General features: G+C 43.6%; 1 protein-coding gene across 1 annotated transcript; it reads right to left on the reverse strand.

The window, feature by feature from the left end:
• Positions 1-409: 409 nt before the first annotated feature.
• On the reverse strand, positions 410-20,480 carry kdm4c (lysine (K)-specific demethylase 4C). Its single transcript, XM_068750631.1, has 22 exons — positions 20,407-20,480; positions 18,744-18,911; positions 18,487-18,662; positions 18,282-18,396; positions 17,328-17,521; positions 15,590-15,639; positions 14,535-14,638; positions 14,213-14,350; positions 13,835-14,028; positions 13,510-13,724; positions 11,385-13,345; positions 11,166-11,274; positions 9,930-10,111; positions 9,021-9,249; positions 7,218-7,294; positions 6,340-6,395; positions 6,086-6,194; positions 3,860-4,054; positions 3,261-3,431; positions 2,871-2,990; positions 1,626-1,718; positions 410-1,500 (listed from the first exon to the last, which is right to left on the reverse strand). Exons 2-22 carry the CDS (start codon positions 18,885-18,887, stop codon positions 1,333-1,335), a joined length of 4,800 nt encoding a protein of 1,599 aa, XP_068606732.1. The 5' UTR covers positions 18,888-18,911; positions 20,407-20,480; the 3' UTR covers positions 410-1,332.
• Positions 20,481-20,752: the final 272 nt, after the last annotated feature.

Genomic DNA, 20,752 nt, shown 5'->3' on the forward strand with positions numbered 1-20,752 from the left:
ACGTAAATCAAGAAGAGCAAAAAAAAAAAAAGAATCAACTGGACTTGTTTAAGGTTGGAGAATTGAAGAAGTATCAACCTTAAGCAAATCCAGTTGATTATTTTTCAAGCTTTGATTTGTGAGCTGCTTAGCTGAGGTAATAATCACTAAATGACATCCAATCATTACAGTAGTGTGTTTTATCAAATCAAAGAATGCCTTTCTCTCAAGTTGCTTGACAACCTTCCATGTGACTTCACTCATGGCAAATGTATTGGTTAGGACCCAAGGAAATAAATGGCCACTGTGTTCGTTTTAAATGTATTTGAATTATTGATTTACTTGTAATGTTTAGCACAAGCTATATTTCCCAAATTAAATGTATTCCTGCACACAACCAATTCTCGGACAAAAAAAAACAGACACACAATTTAACAAAAAACACAGTTTTATTGTTTTTCTTATTAGCAATAGCTCAACTATAGCAAGCCAAAAATAAATACAAATTTTAAATAATTTCAACAGCATCATTCGACAGTGGACCAGTAGCATTTCACATTAATTGGACAGAGAATCAAACACAGGAAGAAATGGCTTCCTGTCCAGATAACTTTAAGGAGTGATTAACATGTGGCCATTTATTCTTGTTTTGATTTTTTCAAATCACATCCTAATTTTAATTGCAGAATTCAAACAATTCTTAGATTTTTTTCAAAATGGACTAAAATGCAGAGGAAGCCATTATAATGTATTTAGATTCAGCCCAGCAGAAGCTTTCATAAAACTATGTTAACATGCAAGAAAAAAACATGATGAAAATATTACAAGCAAATGTGCCTAAATATTCAAAATCAAACCTGGGAAAAACAGGTACCCTAAGAACAAGAACCAGAGGCAAGCTAGTTAGAAAAATCTCACCTGTAACATTTACATGTACAAAGAATACATTTTTTGTTGTTCATTTCAAAAACGGCGACGTGACAAATGCCACGTTTACTTTCCCTGACAGATGAGAAACTCGAGGCTCGCCGCACCCTCAGTTAACCCATAATAGAGCTGAGCTGTCAAATCAGAATTATTTTCCAGCCTGTCAATTATTTTCCAGGCTGTCAAAACAACCATATGTCCATAATACACAAGCGGATCATTTTTCTACACGCGTTCCCTTTGATCGTTTCCTCCTGATCCATTCATATGGAGGGTGAGTGGACAGTGGCTAAGAGGAAGTAGATCCAACCTTCTCACGCACAAGTTCACTCACAGATACTCCCCCACCCACACAAACACCTTTCTCCTCTTCATCAACTGTTCAATTCAGTGCATTCATTTTTCATTCATCCCTCTCCCATGACTTCATTTCCCTTCGTGGCTGTGCTGCTCCCATGTGCTTTTGGCAGTCGTACGGAGGCCTGGCAGGGCCACATAGTCTTTCTGGAAACGCGAGTTGGGTGTCCGCTGCCTTTTCCGCTCTCCCTGTGTGGTGAAGAAGGCGTCCTGGAAACGCATGCTTGAGGCGGTCGACTAGGATAACGAGACATGAGGAACAGCAATTAGTGAAAAAATCCTTCTGGAAGCGCAGAGAATCTATGACTTTTACACTGTTAGAATATAAAGCTTGTTGTTTTGCCAGTAAGTCTAATACTTACAAGTCTTCGTTTCACCTTTTTAGGCAGGTCTTCGTCTAAAGTGTAGACATCTTCTCTTTTCGCCAGCACCTGAGACCCGTCCTCAAACTCCACCTGAAACTCCAGGAAAATAGCACTTAGCATTAAGATACGCCTCGTTCTCCAGAATTTGGTGGTCTATTTAAGCTGCTGAGTGCTGCCAACACTTGGGGGGACTGGGGGGGGGGGGTTTCTAATCACCCCCAATATCTTTAACGATATCTGTGGGCAGAGATTGAGTTTGGCATCTATGCACCAAACTCAAACTATTTTCTTCTGCTCTAACAACTAACTAGGATTGTTAGGAAATGATCTCTGCTAGGATGTCCTCTTTTTTTTAATCATTAACAGCTGCTCTTTATAAATATAAAATTTCACACAAGTCTTTTTTTCACACAGATATCTGAACAAAATCAGAATAGACTATGTAACTGTTGCACTGCAAGAGTACTAATCTCTGAAATAGGAGCTAAAAATGTCCATAGTTATGAGAACTAGCATAATTTCCAAACATTCTGGTGTGGGTGCAATCAAGTTTTTCTCAGAAATATGAAACGCTGCTCTGAAAATGAAACAACTATGCTAAGTGACTAATAAAGTTTTTATGTTACCTCAGCGGTGAAAATGTTTCCTTTTCAAGAATTCTTGTTTTTTATCGTTTTATGTAGATCTTGAAGTAAAACAGCCTGAAATTACTTAATATTAAAATATACCCTCACAAATGAAATCTTTTGTTCGTCCTCTCCTAAACTCTGACCCGTCTTCGGCAGAGCGTGAGTCACAGATGCATTTGTGCATAACTAATGCTTAACATTCTCAGCTCTACTAAATAAAACTTTAAGTGGAAACTGCAGGACTCCTAACTTACTGAATATTTCAGGAAGTTTGAATAATGCAGATTGTCGCCTCCCTGTTATCTTGCTCCTCTCGATTTAGCATTTCACTTCCCTGTCCACTGGCTTTCACTCTGGTCACTATGTATCTTCCCTCTTTTCATCCTCCCATCATTTCCCATCTCGTGTAGGGGAGCTAGTCGATGTCAGAGACCTCACGATGATTGGGGGATTTCAAGTTTCTTGCTTCCTGGCGCTGTCTAGTTGCCGAGTTGAATCAGCAATCTCAAGAACATGACTAGACGTGTGAAACTGGACCAGATATCTCCCTCGTGTCTATCATTCGTCAAGATTATGTATGTATCGTAGAGTGTGTGTGTGCGTGCGTGTGTACCTGGTACATGTATGAGATGTTAGAGCCCAGGTATTTGGCACCATAGAAGAGTCCATCAGGCCATTTAACTTGAACAGCTTCTCCAACTTCCGGAGGACCCAAAGCCAGACAATCCCTGCTCTAAAAACACAAAATGCTATTTAAATATTTGATGGTCTTAGTTTTATATTTTATTATTGTCCTGTCCTAAAACAAACAAATATGACTTATACTTCTACTTAGAACTTAAAATGGTTTTGACATGGATTTATTTAAATCACTTGAGTAAGGTGCAGATAACAACTGGTAGGTATTTTTGTATTTTTGTGTGGGGGGTCATTAAAAAGGAGCAAGCTGGGGGGTTCACCCAACGGATATTGCTTTGGCATATCTGTAATCAAAGATTCTCACCACAATATCCTCTGGGTAGGTGTCGTTGGAGAAGGAGCCATCATCGAACATGACCTCGTAGAACATCTGGGAGGTGATCTGGGTGACCTTTGAGCTGTAATAGCGCAGATTCTTGTGTTTGGAGATCACCGTTTGGCCCAGTGCGATGGACGTTTGGCACGCTCGTTGCTTCTAGTGTGCACAGAGAGCAGCGATTACACGTCTGTGTGACAATAAATGCATTTCACCTAATACTTGTACAGTAATACCTTGACGTACGAGCGTTCTGAGATACGAGCCTGCCTGCAAAGCAATATTTTATTAGGTGTGTGTGTGTGTGGCAATTAAAATTGTTTTTTCCATTGTTCTTAGCATTGATTTGAGTGTTTTTAGACGGCCGGAACGGATTAAATTGTTTTCAGTCATTTCATATGGGGAAAAACGTATTAATGAGTTACGAGCTCGGCCCAGGAAGGAATTCTACTTGCATGTCAAGGTATTACTGTAGTTATATTATAATTCAAAGTGCATCACCACTACTCTCCTCTATGCTGTGTCCATTCTACAGGAGAGCAACCCGATTCATGACGACTTTAGGAGACTCGTGTCCTTTAACTTACAGCTGACGGACTGCGGGATTGGTGTCTGTGGCAGGTGATTGACACGACATATGGCCAATCATCAGGCTCCATGATCACACCGGCAGCATGGGCGCAGGTCACATGAAAGGAGGTGGGGCATCGGCCACATGAGCACTGGATACAAGCGCCCGCCTGCCGCTTCCCTGCACAGCGCTTACGACAATAGATGCATCTCTACAAACACAAAAACGGTGAAAACCTTCAACAACTGCTAGCAGGGCCTTCTCACGATTTTATTATGCTCGCATAATGACAATAAAGTATCTTGAATCTTGAATCTTGAGCATGTAGAATTAGCATTTGAATCTGCAGTAGGAAAACAATTTAACTTGGCAGATAGTTCCTAAATCCCTTTGCATTTTGCTAAGCACGGGGATATTTTAATATCATCATGATGAAAGTCAAACTTGGATAATTATTGTTTTAGCATGTTTGATCAGATGAAGACTTATTAAATCTGATTTCAAATCAAGTCCACTTCCCTTGCTGTGGCATCTCCCTTCTCCTCCAGCACAAATCCTCAGCTATTCCACCAAAGGGAAAGAATGACGACATCCTCCCTTTATAACCCCGCTGGCGCTCCAGTCCTCTTTCACAAGCCTCCCGTCTCACTCCATCTCCTCCTCTTAGTAAAATACCCACCTATGCTCTTCATTTCCACTTTGCCCAAACCTCCTTTCTCTTACGTCACATTCATTCATTCATTCATCTAATTCCTGGGGTTCACACAGCTTGTGATAACATGATACTATTAGACACAAGATACGATAATGTATTAACCTAGTCAACATTCGTTAAGTTTCACCGCCACTACAGACCTTGTTTGCTTTTAATGCAGCTATATGTTGAGGATCAACAGGTATCGTGTTTTGGAAGATGTAAATCTTCATTTAAATGGGTGATGAGAGCCCTCCTTCCACTTTTTGTCCTGTTTCCTGAATTAAGAACTTTTTCTTGGTGACTAACTTGACCTACATTTCCTAAGAACTTTTCCCATACTTGCTCAATTATGGACAAGCAATGCGCTGACGAACCTTCCTGACTATCTGGTCCGCCCAATGAAGCACGGTAAGCCTGACGGGTGAAACTCGTGTGTGTTTGGGTGCATAAAAGCAATAACGTATGTCTTTAGCAACACTTTTACAATTAATGTTGGTTTTCTTTTGCTTTTCGCTTTAATGTATGTGAGCTTTTACGCGCTCGCCTGACCCACTTTTCCCCAGATTTGTGCCTTCTCCAGGGTGTATTTGGGCGCCTGTGTTGAGCCATGCATGAAGAACATTCCCACAGTAAATTATGAATGCACCGGGCTGCTGCAGGGGCGGCGTGTCCAATGCAAGCTTCAAAACATGTCGCAGAAAGCATAAAAAAAGGATGATGTGCAGGAAAGGGGCTTCGTGTTAAATGTCAATCAGGCTAAAATCTGTGTCATCACAACGCAATCCTTTGCGTCCACACAATGTGTGAGGGGCTTAGTATTTAATGAAGCATCCGATGCTATTTTTACTTCAATTTATAATTCAAGAAGGAGGGTCCATCACTTTCGTTCTCGGCTGTACAATGGGCCTATCCTAAAAACACTTCTCTGCGTGTTGGAAAAATTGGCAGCAGAAAGTCAACATTCAATATCATCCCGAATTGTAAAAATAATATCAATTGCCGCTATATCTCCCAACTCTTTTTGGTTTAGAGTATTAATTTGAAACCGACAAAGCTGTTAATGTACATCTCAATTTTAACTCTTGCATCTTAAATAGCTGCGTCTTTAACTACATGTTGCTGAAATGATCACCGAAGCAGGAGATGGACAGGAGCTTGTCTCCGTTTGTCATCTGCTGTCTGTCCTCCAACACTTTGTTTTCTGCTGAGCCATCATGGTGCCTGCAGCAGAGAGCTAACTATAGCGGCAGCATGTCAGGTCTGCTGAGACACACTCCAGCTTTCTCATTAAGCAAACACACACACACACACACACACACACAGACAAACATCCACACACTCATAAACCCCCAACCCCTTTCCCACCCACCAGTGGCTAATTATCTAGCTTTGATTGCGGGCATGTTCGTCTCACATTGTTAATTAGAACTGTGAACACTTTATTAATTAGACTGAGCCAGTCCTCAAGGACACATTGAATTTCAGCACTGCATCTGCGTGCGCGTGTGAGTGTGTGTGTGTGTGCGTGCGTGTGCATCTCCTCACCAGTTTATATCGCTGTATGGGGATCTTACTGGTGTCAATGGGACTCCTCTTGGCTTCATTTCTAAATCTCACTTCTGGCAGTGCGACTGCACACATCACATGGGCCCATCTATATACGCACACACACACACACACACACACACAAAGAGTATTATGACAATCACAGACACACACAGAATACAAAATTAATTTGTCTGAGCTCTAGATCAGAAATGAGTATTCAGAGATAATCACAGAACAAAAGATTATCTCACTTGTAACTTTGGGTTTTCTTCAGCGCTCCACCTCGGAGGTTACAGAGAGAGCACTCCTGAGAAGACAAAAGACAAGGAGAGAGAAATATTTTTTAGTTCATCAACCAATATCTTCACACCTGAAATACAAAACCTGCATTGTGTGTGGCTATAGGATAGCTCTTTTATGTTTAGTAAAAAGACAAGAGTCGTATAAAACCTAATATTAAATGCAGGCTCTGAAGGAGATGAGGCAAAATCAGAATCACCTTTGAATCATCTTTCTACGGGAATCTCAAAAATATAATTTGCAGAAAATTTTAAATAATAAAACTACTATTCATGGTTATAATAGATGTAAACTTTAGTAAAGTGAAAAAATTACATTTTGCCTGCGAGTGTGTGTGCGCGATACAGACCACTAATCTACATTTTTAAAATCCCATTTCCATGGAAACAAAAACTGAGTATGCAACAAAAAGTTGCAAATGACAAAATGGCACTATATAAGTGTAGTCATACGTTCACGTCCTAGAAATAATACAATTACCAATATATATCCATGCCTATCTAATTTGTTTGTAATGATGTTTTTTATTCTCTTGAGCCATTCTTGTTGCATGTCCGTCCATCCTGAGAGGGAACGCACGCCAAATCACTTGAATAGTAAAAACAGCCTTGTAAAAAGCTCTCAAACACATGCTTTACTTTCTGGAGTAGACCACGGATTTATTGTATTTAAGCCTTCTGAAAACCTGTCAGATTAGAAACTGGAATGGCCGTTTTCCTGCACAAATGTTTAGTTTAGAGTCACTTTAAATTTTTATAGCTACAGCTATACAGTACTATAGCTACATGATTGCATGGCTGCAATAACACAAGGAGAAAAACCTTCTTACGGCTGTAAAGCTTCCTTCTGTGCAACGATCGCACAACCACTGTTCACCAATGTCACTTGCAGCAACACCATAGCAACCTAAAGAAGGAATGGAATGATTAGGGGCAAAGACACAACTCTGTACACGTTCAGATATACACTCGAAATTGAACGCAGTTAAAATTCTTCATTTAATCCCGATGGCATCATGACGATATTCCATTCACATTAAACAACACATTTTAAACACAGAATTTAGATTTAGGGCTTGGGGGGGTTTAGTATATAAGCAGTTACAAAGAATAAAAAGCCACATTCAAAACTGTTTTTATATATTTTCAACACAAAGATGGTTTTGTTGGAAGCAGAAATGAACAATGTTACAGCAAGACAAAAATGGAAAGCTATTGTTGCGTGTGTGTGTGTGTGTGTGCACGCGCACGCGCAAGGGAATGCTTGTGGTTCAGTAAGAGAAGCTGACAACATAAGAGGGAAGAGCTCTATTTATGCGTCTTTGTTATTCTAGGTTGCTGTTCGGGGCTTTTTTCTTCAGTCATTTGTGTAGCAAGGTCTTTTTAACTCAGATGTCAAGGCTGAAAACACACCATAAAGCAGAGCTGAGTGAAAAACAACAGCCACTGCTATGGCGCTGTTTAGGCTTTGGTGTGTGTCCTTGGTTTCACAAAGCGTCTCCAAAAAAAACAAATGCTGGAGGCCTCTAAATGGCAAAAACATATTTTGAATTCAAAAGTAAGACAAATGTATTTCTTCTTGAAGCCGACAGCTGCTTAATATCAATGTGCTAGACATTTTAGACGGATGAACTGTGTGTGTGTGTGTGGGCGGCGGGGCGGGGGGTTAGTTCGCAAATATAAGTCTGTATATGTGAGCATGTCTCTTTGGCTTTTCCCAACTATCCATCAACAAACCAAACAAAGTCTAAAGTCTACGGTAGTCTCTCCTCCTTTTCCATTTCTCCAGTTCAAATAAGAGTAGAAAGGGACCGAAGTATCAACTCGTACTTATTGTCGAGTCTTGAAAACCAAACTTCCCCCCCCCCCCCCCCCCCATCAGTGTCAAATATTCTTCCTCCTCTTCGCCCACATTTCCTCCACACACTGAAAGCAGTGGTACAAACATCGCATCTAGAAGTTAAGCACATACAGACTATACAGGAAAACCACCTAGACCGCCCAGAGTGACAACTGAGGTGGGGTCAACGCTGGCGGCGGCGGGAGAATATGAGCGATCGAAACCGACGCGGGGAAACGGCGTCGCTTTGAAAGCTGTGGCTTCGTCTGCACTGCTTTTGGAAATAGTGCGTCTTTTCCTGCAGGAAGGTTAGAAGCTCGAGATCCTGGCAGAATGTGTGCACATTGGGAAATAGACCCAGGGCTGTTAAAGCGAGGGACTGTGTTATCGCATCTGTGTGTCGAGTGGAACAGAAATGCGCGCGGGGGGGGGGGGGGGGGGGCTCCGTTGTGTGCGAGGACTTGTTGCACTGGCTTGGGGTTCTTGGAAAGGAAGTACTTGCGGTGAAGACAGAAGATTCACTCTTTGGTTAACGATAGAAATAAATAAAATAGAGCAAACCACAGGAAGGAAAGGGGCAGAGGGGGGGGGGGGGGGGGGTTGGAATATTGAAACGGAGCGGAGCATCGAGTTTTTAAACCCACTGACCCCCTCTGAGAGAACGCCACAACACGGAAAAACGAATGATGAGGTGGGGGGAGGTGCTAGATAGATGCTACGTAGATGCTACGTAGATGCTATGAACGATATTTATCTCACACCACACACACACACACGCCTTGTGCAGACATACTTGCGTGGACTTGAAGGCAACAGCCCTGGCAATAGAGGAGAGGGGAGGTGCCATCTTCCTGCAGCAGAGGGTTAGTCGGCGTCGGGGGGCAGTTCTGCTCCCGGAAGGAAAAGCAGATCTCTGGAACTAGGGGTTTGGACCTTGTCAGAGTAGAGCCCTCCTTTGGAGTTGAAGATTTGCAGGTGTACTTTGGTACATCAGATATGTTGTCGTCTGCTTTGTCTTCCACCTAAAGAAAAAAAAAGATTATTTCAAGGGGCTGGCTCTTTAACAAGACAGTAAAACCACAGGAGGGAAAAAGCAGGAGAACCTCACCATCGACGGGGTTAGCCTTTTCCCATACATTAGAATGATTTTGTTGTCGTTGCTCGGATATAATTTTATTACTCACGCAATGCTATGATTTTAGCAATAACCAGTAGCAGAGTTGTGTCAGTTTATGGCAGAGCAAGAAGGGAACAAAAACGATGCTACGGCAGCATGCGCTGTGATCACTGAGAGTGTATCCATAAGAGTAAGAGTTGGCTGAGTGATCTGAAGTGGTGACTGGGTTAGCGGTGAGCTGATTGAAGTCAGCAGACACAGCTTGCTCCAGACGGGATCAGTCGCTGCAGGCAGAATGGAAATCCGAACAGAAGGTTGCAGACCCTGCTTAATGGGCCAAATCAAAGAGTCCAATTGTATCGAATTTTTTACTATTGATTCCTCATCTTTAGGTCACCGCGCGGGAGATACAATCATGCCTCTATATGTGATTATGCCCAAGTCTGGAATACTCTGTCTAATAGATTTTTGGGCAGCGCAGTGACACAATGGGCAGCATCTCATCCTCAAGAAGATGAATGAATGATTATGTTTCTCATAAAGATGTGAAGCATGTATCCCTGTACTAGATTTAACTGCTCTTACCTGATAGTAGGGCATAAAGAGCGTGCACACAGCGCAGTAGGGCTGCGTGGCGGCTGCCTGTGCGTTGTACTCCCTCTCTGCTGTGAAGCAGCTCTTTCTATTCTGCCACAGGTTGATGAGGGGCTTCGCCCACGCTTCCATTTCAGACTCATCCTCCTCTGCCAGGCTTGTTTCAGGGGGCTCTAAGTGAAGAACGACAAAGCTTTATTGCCTTATTCAGCTAATGGCTCTTCAAACAAAGCAGAGTCCAAACCCTCGTTCCTTGTGTAGTTTGTTCATTAAGCCTGGTTAGAATCTGAAATGATTGAGAGACCTGAATTTCAAAAGCACAGGATGCAACACTCACACGATTGACTTTCAGGGTTATAAATAAACTTGCTGCCAAGTCAGACACAATCCATCCTGAGAAGCGCTAATTTCCCGAAGCATTGTCAATGAACAGCAACCTATCCGTTCATGGATTTACACAAATTGATGAAGAGCTCTCGTCCTCATCAAATAGATCTATCGTAGCCAGTCAATTCATGGTCATTTCTTACTCAGAAATAAACAACTAAATTGCCTTCTCAATTATTAATCCGTGGCAATGGTGAATGTGAACGCGTGTAAGTGTCAATTGAGAAGCCTCATTCTCACCGTTTAAACCAATTCTTATTTTTTTTTAAAAGCAAGATCTATCACCGAGCCATTTTACCACGGTAAACCTGAGAGTGAAATCCGTTTAGTTTATGTCTGCATTGACGTCAGCAGAATCATTTGGGGGGACATAAAACTTTTAAAAGGAAGAGGAGGGGGACGTGTGGGGGGGGACCGCAGAGCGGAATGATTCAATAGTTATAAAAAGCTCCACCGTGGGAGTAACATCAATGTTGACATTATTTAACAGGGAAATGTTTGTTGCTAGCAGGGTTCAGACAACACGAGTCAATCGTGTTCATTCTGGACCAACTTTGTAAAGACGCTAACATTTAACAAAGGAAATAATAATCGGAGTGTTTTAGATTGACAAACCAACAAAAAGAACGACTTTCTTCTGGCTCACAGGTCAGGTGGCTTCTGACCCGGCGCCGCCCACTGCGGCCCAATGAAACCCAAACGCCTTGGTTCTTATTGAAATGAGCATCTTGGCTTACGGTTTGTGGATATATCAGAATGAATGAGCCTTTTAAACGCTAATCCTTTGCGATACCTTTCGGTGAACTGTGTGAACTTCGCGTACGAGTGTGTGGGACGCACCGTCATCGCTGGCAGCCTGTTGTTTGACTGCAGTGGGCACAGCCCTGGCAGTAGGCTTCCTGAGTGGGTGACGCCGGCTCTTAGTTATCTTCACCGACAGCATGGGGTACTTTGCAGTGGAGATAGACATCATTCAAAAGCATAAGAGCGCTCATAATCTATATTTGTACTTGAATTAAAGACTAACAAATGTACGATTGTGTGCGACGGGGTACTCACAGCGCACACCTCCCCGGGTTCCAGGACTGATTCATAGCACGCATACTTATTGGTACGATTTACTTCCTCGTCATCCGATGAATCGCTACTGCTCTCTCCCTTTGCTCCGCTTTGATTCTCCACCTCTTCATCATCAGATCCCTCTTCTTCCACATCAGACACTTCACCCTGCTCTACCCGCAGCACCACTGGTGAAACAATACCGGCCGAGTGTAGGTTGTCCTCGGTTTCCCCTGGTCTTCCCAGCTCCCTGCATAAGGACAGGGCTTCGGTCCTGTCCGGCTCCCCTCTATGGGCCTCATAATGTCCACCAGCGCCCAGCGGCTCCATAGCTTTGACTATAGAGGTGGGCTTGAGCTGGGCCCAAGTTAAAGGCCCACCTTCCTCTTCCTGGTTCTCTGACTCATGGAGGTCTGGGCTCTCCAGGTCAGTGACCTCTTTGAAGCGCGGTTCAGTCCACATCGTGTAAGGTAGAGAGTCTTGGGTGAAGTCGGCTGGGAGATCGGGGTTCAGACTTTGGGTCAGTACTGCTGGACTCTGGAAATTAAAGTTTCTCCAGATGCTACCGGGAAATGGTTTGGGCTCCGTGTATTGGTTATGGTCACTACAATGTGAAGCGGGGCGAGTAGTGTGTCGCTGTGATGCGGAATGACCATCACTTTTAGGGCCGAACGGAGCCCAACTGGAGGAACCCATTAACACAGACCCACTACGGTTCAGGTTCAACACACGGTCTCTTTGACCTGCTTTCTCCGTGACGTCGCGCTGCTGCTCTGTTCGCCGTGCAGCGATCTGAACTTGCCGGTGAGAGGCAGATTCACTCTGTCCAGCAACGTCGTCCAGCTTTGTGCGATCGATATCAGCAGCCATTTCTGGCCTTTGCGACATTTCACAGACGCCGCCAGATGTTATTTTGTGCAGACCATTGGCAGTCAAACGAGCCGTGTTTCCTTCTAAACCAGACACTTCTGCCCTTTCACGATTATACGGAGGATCTAAATTCCCGTCGGCGGTTTGTTCTACAGGAGGAGGTTCTTTTGACTCAGGTTCTTCATCTTCCTGTTGGGATCCTTGAGAGGACGGGGAGCCAGTCGGCGTTTCCCGTTGAAGGACAGGTGCAACCTGATGATTGTACATTGAAGGACCTGTGGCATCAGTTGCCCCGTCATGAGCCGGGGTAAGGGAGGGCATCTCTTGGGTCAGCACGGGTGGCAACGGGCAGATTCCAACCTTAGCAGTTGGCTCGGGGGTGAGATGTGGCATGTCCACTGCATTCTTCTGTAGCAGAGGAGGTAAAGGATTCCCCTCATTGCTGCTGCAGTTGTGTCCTGAAGGGGAGCAGGAGCAACAGGATGTAGAACTATCGCCCTCTACTGGCTCGGCTCTGAGAGCGCAAAGCGCGTCTGCGGCGGGGTGCAGCCCGATGTGTTTTGGATGAACTACTGTGTCCGTTTTAGTAATGTTGTAATTCCCAGCACTTGTGTCCATGTTGCTGTCAGTGTTTGGTGTTGAGCTTAAAGTGGCTTCTGCACATGCGGAACTGGATGTCTGGGCTTTCGAATCAGGAGGACAGACGTTCATCTCCGTCTCGGCAAAAGCACTTGTTGTTTGGGAAGACAAATGGAGGCCGCTGTCCTCCAGAGGAAGAACCCCGACAGGGCAGTCCCGGGACGTTGAAAGGTCACATGTTCCAGGAGCGCGACGCCGTGATTCATCGTTTCCCGGCCGCATCAGAGTGGCGTCGGGCAGCTGAGAGAGTCCTTCTGTCGTCCTGTTCATGTCCCCTGGCCCCGAGAGGGGTTCAAGGTCAACAGGAGTGTGTGCATCCACCTTTAAGTCATTCATCACACGTGAAGCTGATGACTGAAAGGGGCTGTGGTGAGAGTGCTCCTTATCAGAGAGACCCAAGGCATTGCTCTCAACACGATTTACTTTCACCACACAAATCTGTCTGCAAGGACCTGTGGAGGATAATGGGATGCATAAACTACTCAATCCAACATGGTAAACAAGGATTGCCAAATCATGAGGCAATGATAGGCAAATAGGCAAGCGGATATCAATTTGAACTCTGCCGTTCAAAATGATATTCCAAGTCTAGACGTGATAGAAGCCAGAATCTTACCGGAGAGTTGAACCGAGCTCTGATTCTGGGCGTGCTTTGAAATGCCTTCCTTTTTACTCTCCTTCTCATCTTCCCTGGACGTCGTCCCCATCTCAGACCGCCGCACCTTGGACCCAGGTGGACCCCCCAGGCCTTTCCTCTTGCTGCTGTCATCAAGGCCAACAGGCTCCTCTGTGGTTCTCAGGCGCTTGGAGCGCATACGAGAGTGGCTGCTGCTCGACGTAGGCAAAAAAAGGATCAATAAACAAATCAAGAATATTGGATTGGGCAAATGGATTGTGAAACGGTTATAGCAAAGAAAACCGAACCAATATTGTCCCAGTACCCTTTATTGGTGGGTTTGGTCTTACGGCGCCTCTGCAACCAGCTCTGAAGCTCTGGTGTCGTGCTGGGAGTCGCATGTGTGTGGTCAATCGGGGCAGAATCTTTACCCAGCATCCAGTTAGTGTATCGGTCAGGTTGAAATCGTTTAACAAAAGGTTCCATGGATATCTTTACCATGTCTCTGCTGCATGTGCACTGGAAGAAGGAAGGGGAGGACAAACGATTACTCCGTTTTAGAAAACACAAAGGCTACAGGCAAAGTCAACTCATCACCCTCAATTATCTGATCCGGTCAACGTGTGGCTACAATTTCATTTTAATCCGTCAGCCTTTCTGAAGTAAAAGGTGCAGCCAGTTTGAGGAAAATTGAAACGTTTACCTGTGTGGCCACTTTTCCGTAGTCTATCCAGCGCAATGTAGCGAAGTTGGTGGACTCCGCACAGTTAAAGCCATGGTTGAAGCCAGCGTGGTACCCATACGGGAACGTCACCATGAACTCTCCGGCCTCCTGAGTAATCTAGACCATAAAGGTCAGAAAGGTCAGGAGGGATGTCACACCAATAAATGAGGGATGAGACACTATGAAGCTTTGGCATTCAAAAATCAAGTCGAACCAAAATGAATTCAAACAAGCAACAGGACAGAAAGTAAAAAAAAAAAAAAAAGACAAAGAAAAGGAAGCCTGGGAAAAAAATGTCTACCTTATCAAACGGGATGCCATACTTCTTTAGGATGGAAGGAGAGATCAGAGTCATTTTGTGACGAAGGAAAGCCTCACACCCCTTGAAGCTGTTTGGAAAGAAGCCTGAAAACAACAAAAATATGTGCGTGCACGCCAACACGCACACACACACACACACAAACAAACCATTAACACACAGAAAGAGAAGCACAGAAGAAAAACTGAAACTACAGTAATACCTTGACAGACGAGTATAATTCCTTCCTGGACCGAGCTCCTAACTTTTAACTGAAAACAATTTAATCCGTTCTGGCCGTCTAAAATCACTCTAATCAACGCCAACAACTCGTTTTATTATGAATTTTACCTTCAGACAGACGATAGCGCTAACAGCGGTCTGGGGGGGGAGGGGGGCGGTACGTAGACATTTTAAGCTGTAATTGTACCTTTACACGTACACTTACATAAAGTTGGACTTAATAGTTGTTCCTTTGGAAGGCTTCGTGCTCTTGATAGCATCCTTCTGTTTGAGGAACGTACATATCTAAAACAGTGAAGTGCGCACGGAGCGCTCGGCCATTTAGCGGCAGCATCCGGAGGTCGCTCGGATCTCAACTTTATGCTCGCGTCTCAAAGCTAAATTTTGCTCGCGGGTTTGCTCAGTCGCTCATGCGTAATAATCAGTTTTGTAAGTTCAATCTCATTTTACATCTCCTTAACAAGCATGAATTTAATTTCTTCTCTTGAAACACTTGTACAATTACTTAGTTGTATTAATAACTGTACGCATTACGCTTTATTAAGTCTGATAATAGATGGCAGGATGGATGGATTTTCCTACACTTCTTTTGCCATCCCGTCATCATTATATTCTTGTCCCGACTACATCTCTGCTTTGTTTGTCTGAACTCATTGAAGGTTTGTGTCTTTATCCTTTGGTGCCCTCTCATTGCAGAGTGCAATTGTTCAAGAAGGACTCTTTCCGCACGCTGTAAGTAGCTTATTATTTTTTCCCCACCACTCCCACCTACATTTACATGGAGACCACAAAGACAATATGAATTAATATATTACCGGTAGCCAGACGCTCCAGTCTCTTCCCATGTTCAGGAGGGATGGCGTACCTGAGACACAGCAGACAGATAGGGAGCAGAAAAAAAACAGGTATCATGTATTGCTCACTCTGCCTAAACTGTTTTTCAAAGATCCTTTACAGTTTCTCGACTGCCATCCAGTGGTGAATACGTGAGTGACTGTGCAGGCTGACTTTACCCAGTGCTGCACTAATGACAGCCATTAAAACACACAAAAATCTGATTCCTTGGCAAAAACTTTCTGTGGAAATACCAAACGTAATCTGCCTTTTTCTCTGAAACACCACATTTCAAAATATGAAGACTGCTTCCGTCTCTGACAGAAATAAAATCCTGACCGCTAATTATTATTTAAAGTGCCGGTAAAACTTTGTGTGTGTTTTCTGGATTTTCATGTGCCACATTACTGATACAATCTCACTGTAAACTATTGGCTAAATCCTTGAACGGAGGTCCCTCAAGATTTGAGTAGGTATTCCACTTGACTCGCCCCATGCACCCCAAGTCAGTGGCATTCCTACTGTCGTAGCAGAGCGGTGTAAGAACGAGAGAGGCAAACTCAGGTAGAGGTGCCGCACTGAGTTGAAGGGGATTGAGAAGAGGGGAGAAAATGGTGCGTCTTTGAGCTGCTCCTCTTCAGGGACGAGATGTCAAAATAGCAGCGAGATGAAAGGGTGTGAGTGTGTGTGCATGTTTGTGTGTTAGACGATAAGGGTATGGATGTGTGTGGGTGCACATCCCACTGCTCTTTGTGAAAGTAAGTGCGCGTGCATCCCCATCTGGCGGTGACACTGATCACTGTGGGGTTGCAGGGCTCACTGCTCTAATGAGCGTTAACTCCCTTCAGGGTGGGAGGGAGAGAGGAACGGAACCAGCCGAGCTGACAAAGAAATAAAAACTCGATGTTGACCTACCTGCACTATTCACCTCCGGAAAAACCAGCTCATTCTCTGCGACATAATGCATAATGACTTGATTTTAATGGGACCTTTGCCTTTGGTCCAATCATAATTTACGATGAAATTCGTATAAGAAGCTTCAAGAAAGTATTAAATGTTTGGCAATTCTGGAAAATCTGCCGCCAAGGCAATTCATTTTCAACGTTATCTCCCTTTAAATATATCTCAACACCGAGTTAGTACAATATATATAAAGTCAGTTTACACTTAACATTAAACCATCCAAATCAGTCATAAGATTGAGCCTCCAGAGAAGACACAAATACTCCTACCCATGCCATCTGATCTCTACTGTTCCAGATTTTGTACCTTTTCTTCTCAGTGTTATTTGAAACATCCCAGGGATAGTAAACCACCATCCCCTCCTCAGCATGCAAACAAGCAACAATAAAACAAGACCCAAAGGCTGTACGCAACAGAACGGCTGCGTCATTTAAAAATATGAATTCTGGTTCGGGTCCCAGCGCCATCAAAATGAACTTGGGGGAAAAAAGCACTGTTATGAGTTTGAGTAGGTATTCCACTTGACGGAAAAATACAAATAAAACTCAATCATCATTAAATGTTTTAACAATAAAGACTATTATGTTTACTATGAAGATGTACTCAGTGTAATATTATTCACAAACAAGTATTCAACATAAGTAATAAAAAAAAAGAGGTATTAATAGTAAAACCAGTGCTTCCCCATCACCGTGACAACTTATCATACTACTGATCTTGATTGCATTGATTGTTGGTGCCTTCAGCCACACTAACCAAGACTTGGGCTCGCCAAAGTGGAGGTAGTTGATGCTGTACAGGTCCATATCTTCAGTGTGCCAGGAGAAGGTGGTCTTCCACATTCCAAAGTACAGATACGGAGTGTTGACACCCTGGATGGATACGCCACAGTCCTCCTCGCTAACGTCCAGGATTGAGTTCAGATGGCCAATGTTCCACTCTTCCACATCCTAGGAGATCAGACCACAGTTTGTCAGGATCGGCTGGGATTCCAAACACCAGTCCTGAAAACATTACTTCCAATCGAAACAGCCTACGTAAACGGATTGTGAAAAGCAGCATTTAACCGCTACCCAATAAGACACATGTACATGACATGAGTGAAATATGCCTCGTGGGGAAAGAAGACGTCTCAATTACTATTTTCAGCATTGTGATATTGTTGAAGCATTCACTGTGAAGCGGATTTTGTAATATCGCTTTGATTTTCAGAGGCAGTTGCCAAGTGTGCCATGTCTCTGAAGTGTTGATGTCGAGAACTGTTGCATGGATTTGAAGTGTGGGATACGCGAGCATGAAAAAGTGTTGTTCAAGCTGGCTGCCACACTGACACTCATCTCTTTACAGCAACTGTAAACCACACATAAAGAAAAGCTACAGTGGAGGTTATATTTTCATATCAGATTGTTTACATTTTAAAAATTCAGATTATAAAGTTGGCCTAAATTGTGCAAAGTGTGCACGTTCAATACTTTCTGAACTTATTTTGAACATATTTTACGTTGTTATTCAGGCAACTTTGTGCGAAGATCTCCTAATTTCAGAATCAGCAAGGAAATCAAGATGTAAAGAAACTAGATACATTAAAGCTAAACCAAAAGGACTGATCATATCAAAATGAAATAATAGAAATACAAAAATAAACATTAACAGAATTAAGGGGACACGGACCACTAGAAAGTTAAGTAAGAGGATACAAAAATAATTTACCTCATCATAAAGGCTGCCACTGACATCAGCACCATATATGGGTGAGACAAATGTGAGGTTCTTCCAATATTTCCTCTCAAGGTCCTCATAATTCAGGTAGCGAGGTGTACAGTAACTGTTGAGGATAAAGACAATACATTTTGCAGTAAGTGTGTAAATGAAGGGCTGGAAAAAATAAATTATGAAACAATTCCATGATATTCACATGTCACTGTTTGCTAATCGCCTGAACTCCTGCACGGTCAGAGGCTTCTTCTGGATGTTATACTGAGTGAAGAGCCCCGATTGGCCGTAAACCATCTGCTGGATCGGAGCATCAATCATCAAGTCGTCGATGTCGTCATAAGTACGACGGGGCTTCCAGCCCTTAGGTGGGATCACCTGAGGGACAAAAGTACTGCCGTTTAAAATTGAACAGTACATCCATAAGAACGTAAACTATTATTACTCCATCACATCTACCTTAGCTAGGCCTGCACGGTGCGCGCCCCGAGACTCCATATGAGCCAGGTACTGGTTAAAGTCGCTGAACTCGTCCATGGTGGGCCTGAAGGTCATAATCTTGCAGGTGGGATTTGCAGGAGTGAAAACCTCTGCTCCTGCCATCCTCCCCGCCTCCCCAGATTTAACCTGGAGACAAAAACATGCATCCAGTTACTGTGGAAACATATCTAAGAGGTCATTCTTCCTTAAGTTTATACTCTTAATGGTGATTGATTGATTTAGTGCCAAGTATTTCCCTTTGCATGTACTTGTGGCAGAACATAAACTGAAGTTAATTACACGCTCAATCAATATAATTTCAGCTTCCAAAAACATACTATGATTCATCTTTCATTACAGTCATTTCACTTTTGTACACAATTAAAGATTAGAATTTCAAACTAGTGTAAAATAGTTCCTATTTGTTTTTTCTGTATAGCGTTTGTCTTATAACGTTGCACATTTAATAGTCAGTGGCCATCTATAACAAATAAACGCAGTGTGTGTTTGAAGACATGTTGAGCACTAGATGGCAGTAGAGATTAAAAGAAATGTCGATTTGATCCTTTGATCCCGACTGATGCCAACAAGCCGCTTGAGATTTCTGTCCCATCGACCCGACTCTGACTTATTGTGTATCCAAACAAAGGATCGTCGTGGTGCCCGGAGAGAGGCCTCGTGTTTGTTTGTTTTTTTTTATATATATATAAATTCTCACAACCCGCTCCTGTTATTATAATGTCCTGCGTCCCTGATTACGTAACAGCTAATTGCAGGCCGAAACGAAAACATTGGAAAAAGACCAACAACAGTGTTTTTGGGGACAATGTGATTTCAGCCTCACTCATTGTTCAGAAACAAAAAAAAAACAAAATCGTTTCTAGACGCGGATTTCCGTCGCCGGATCCGTTCGGCCTGTCCGGTTACACGCAGGCTCTATAAACGCCGAGGACTAATGGAGCTCGGTTAAACTGTAGTTTCGCTGATAACAGCAGAAGCGCCTTCATCTTTTTGCAGATCTTTGTTGTTTGTCGAAGCGACCCAACTAGCCAACTAGCCTACGTTTTGTTATGATGCAAAGTAATGGCTGAACACTGGCGCAGCCCGTGAGCTCGGCTAACCAGCATTAGCTTTGGATACATTATCGGTTGGATACTCGTTCACTTGTGCTTGAAATGTATTAAAGAGTTCTGCCCTCGAATGCACTTTGTACGTAGCTAGCCATTAAGCTAATCCCACGAGCACACTAGCTAACTTCCCAATGCTCGACTCAACGGGGGTTTAAATGCCCCCCCCCCCGCAAGGCGGCTGCAGATAGGCCCGTAGCTCATACGCTGCGACTTCGTGTGCTATAAATTAACAAATATAATACGAGTATAATACATATATTACCTATCGATACCGCGCAGGTTCAGACACACGAACAATGACAAAGCAGAAGGCGTAAGCTGCCGACTAGCAAGAGTGCGTTCCAACTTATTTGGCAACCCGCAAATGCTAGCTTGTGGATAGCATGGCTAATTCTGCACAAAAGTCACGAATTGCATATCTCGCCTTGTGATAAAACAACCATTCTGTTCTCCCCGATCGATCCCGGGTCGATCACGGGTCGATCTGAAGAACGTGAACAGTATTTGTTTACCTCTCCTGCAGTAAAACGGGTTCGTGTTGTTGTTTATCCCTTTGCTTGTTCGCCCAGCTGATTCACATGACAGCTGCTCGGCTGCTCGGCTGCTCGGCTGCTGCTTCGTGCCCGGATCCGGGGCTGCGTTCCAAACCTCCGCTGAGCAAAGCGTGCTCAAAGGCACGTCCGTAGCGAGGGCGGTCGACTTATCCGCCACGCGTAGAGATCTGCGATCAGATTAGCGAGAGGAGTGGATCGATACCGTCACATGCGTCCTTGATTTAAAGCGCACATCAATCGATGGCAATTAGTCACATAGATGCCTTATAGTGTTTGATGTGGCGCTTTTTATTTTTATCTTTTC

The sequence above is a fragment of the Brachionichthys hirsutus genome, chromosome 17, assembly GCF_040956055.1.
Source record: "Brachionichthys hirsutus isolate HB-005 chromosome 17, CSIRO-AGI_Bhir_v1, whole genome shotgun sequence".
NCBI lineage: Eukaryota > Metazoa > Chordata > Actinopteri > Lophiiformes > Brachionichthyidae > Brachionichthys > Brachionichthys hirsutus.

Bases quoted from the DNA above. Each gene is read 5' to 3' on its own strand.
- kdm4c (XM_068750631.1), bottom strand. From the start codon at position 18,887: ATGGCAGGAGCAGAGGTTTTCACTCCTGCAAATCCCACCTGCAAGATT. The intron at 14,639-15,589 runs GTAATATATTAA...TGTTGTTTTCAG, and splicing joins ACTGGAGCGTCTGGCTACCG to GCTTCTTTCCAAACAGCTTC. The intron at 1,719-2,870 runs GTACACACGCAC...CTGGAGTTTCAG, and splicing joins ACATCTCATACATGTACCAG to GTGGAGTTTGAGGACGGGTC.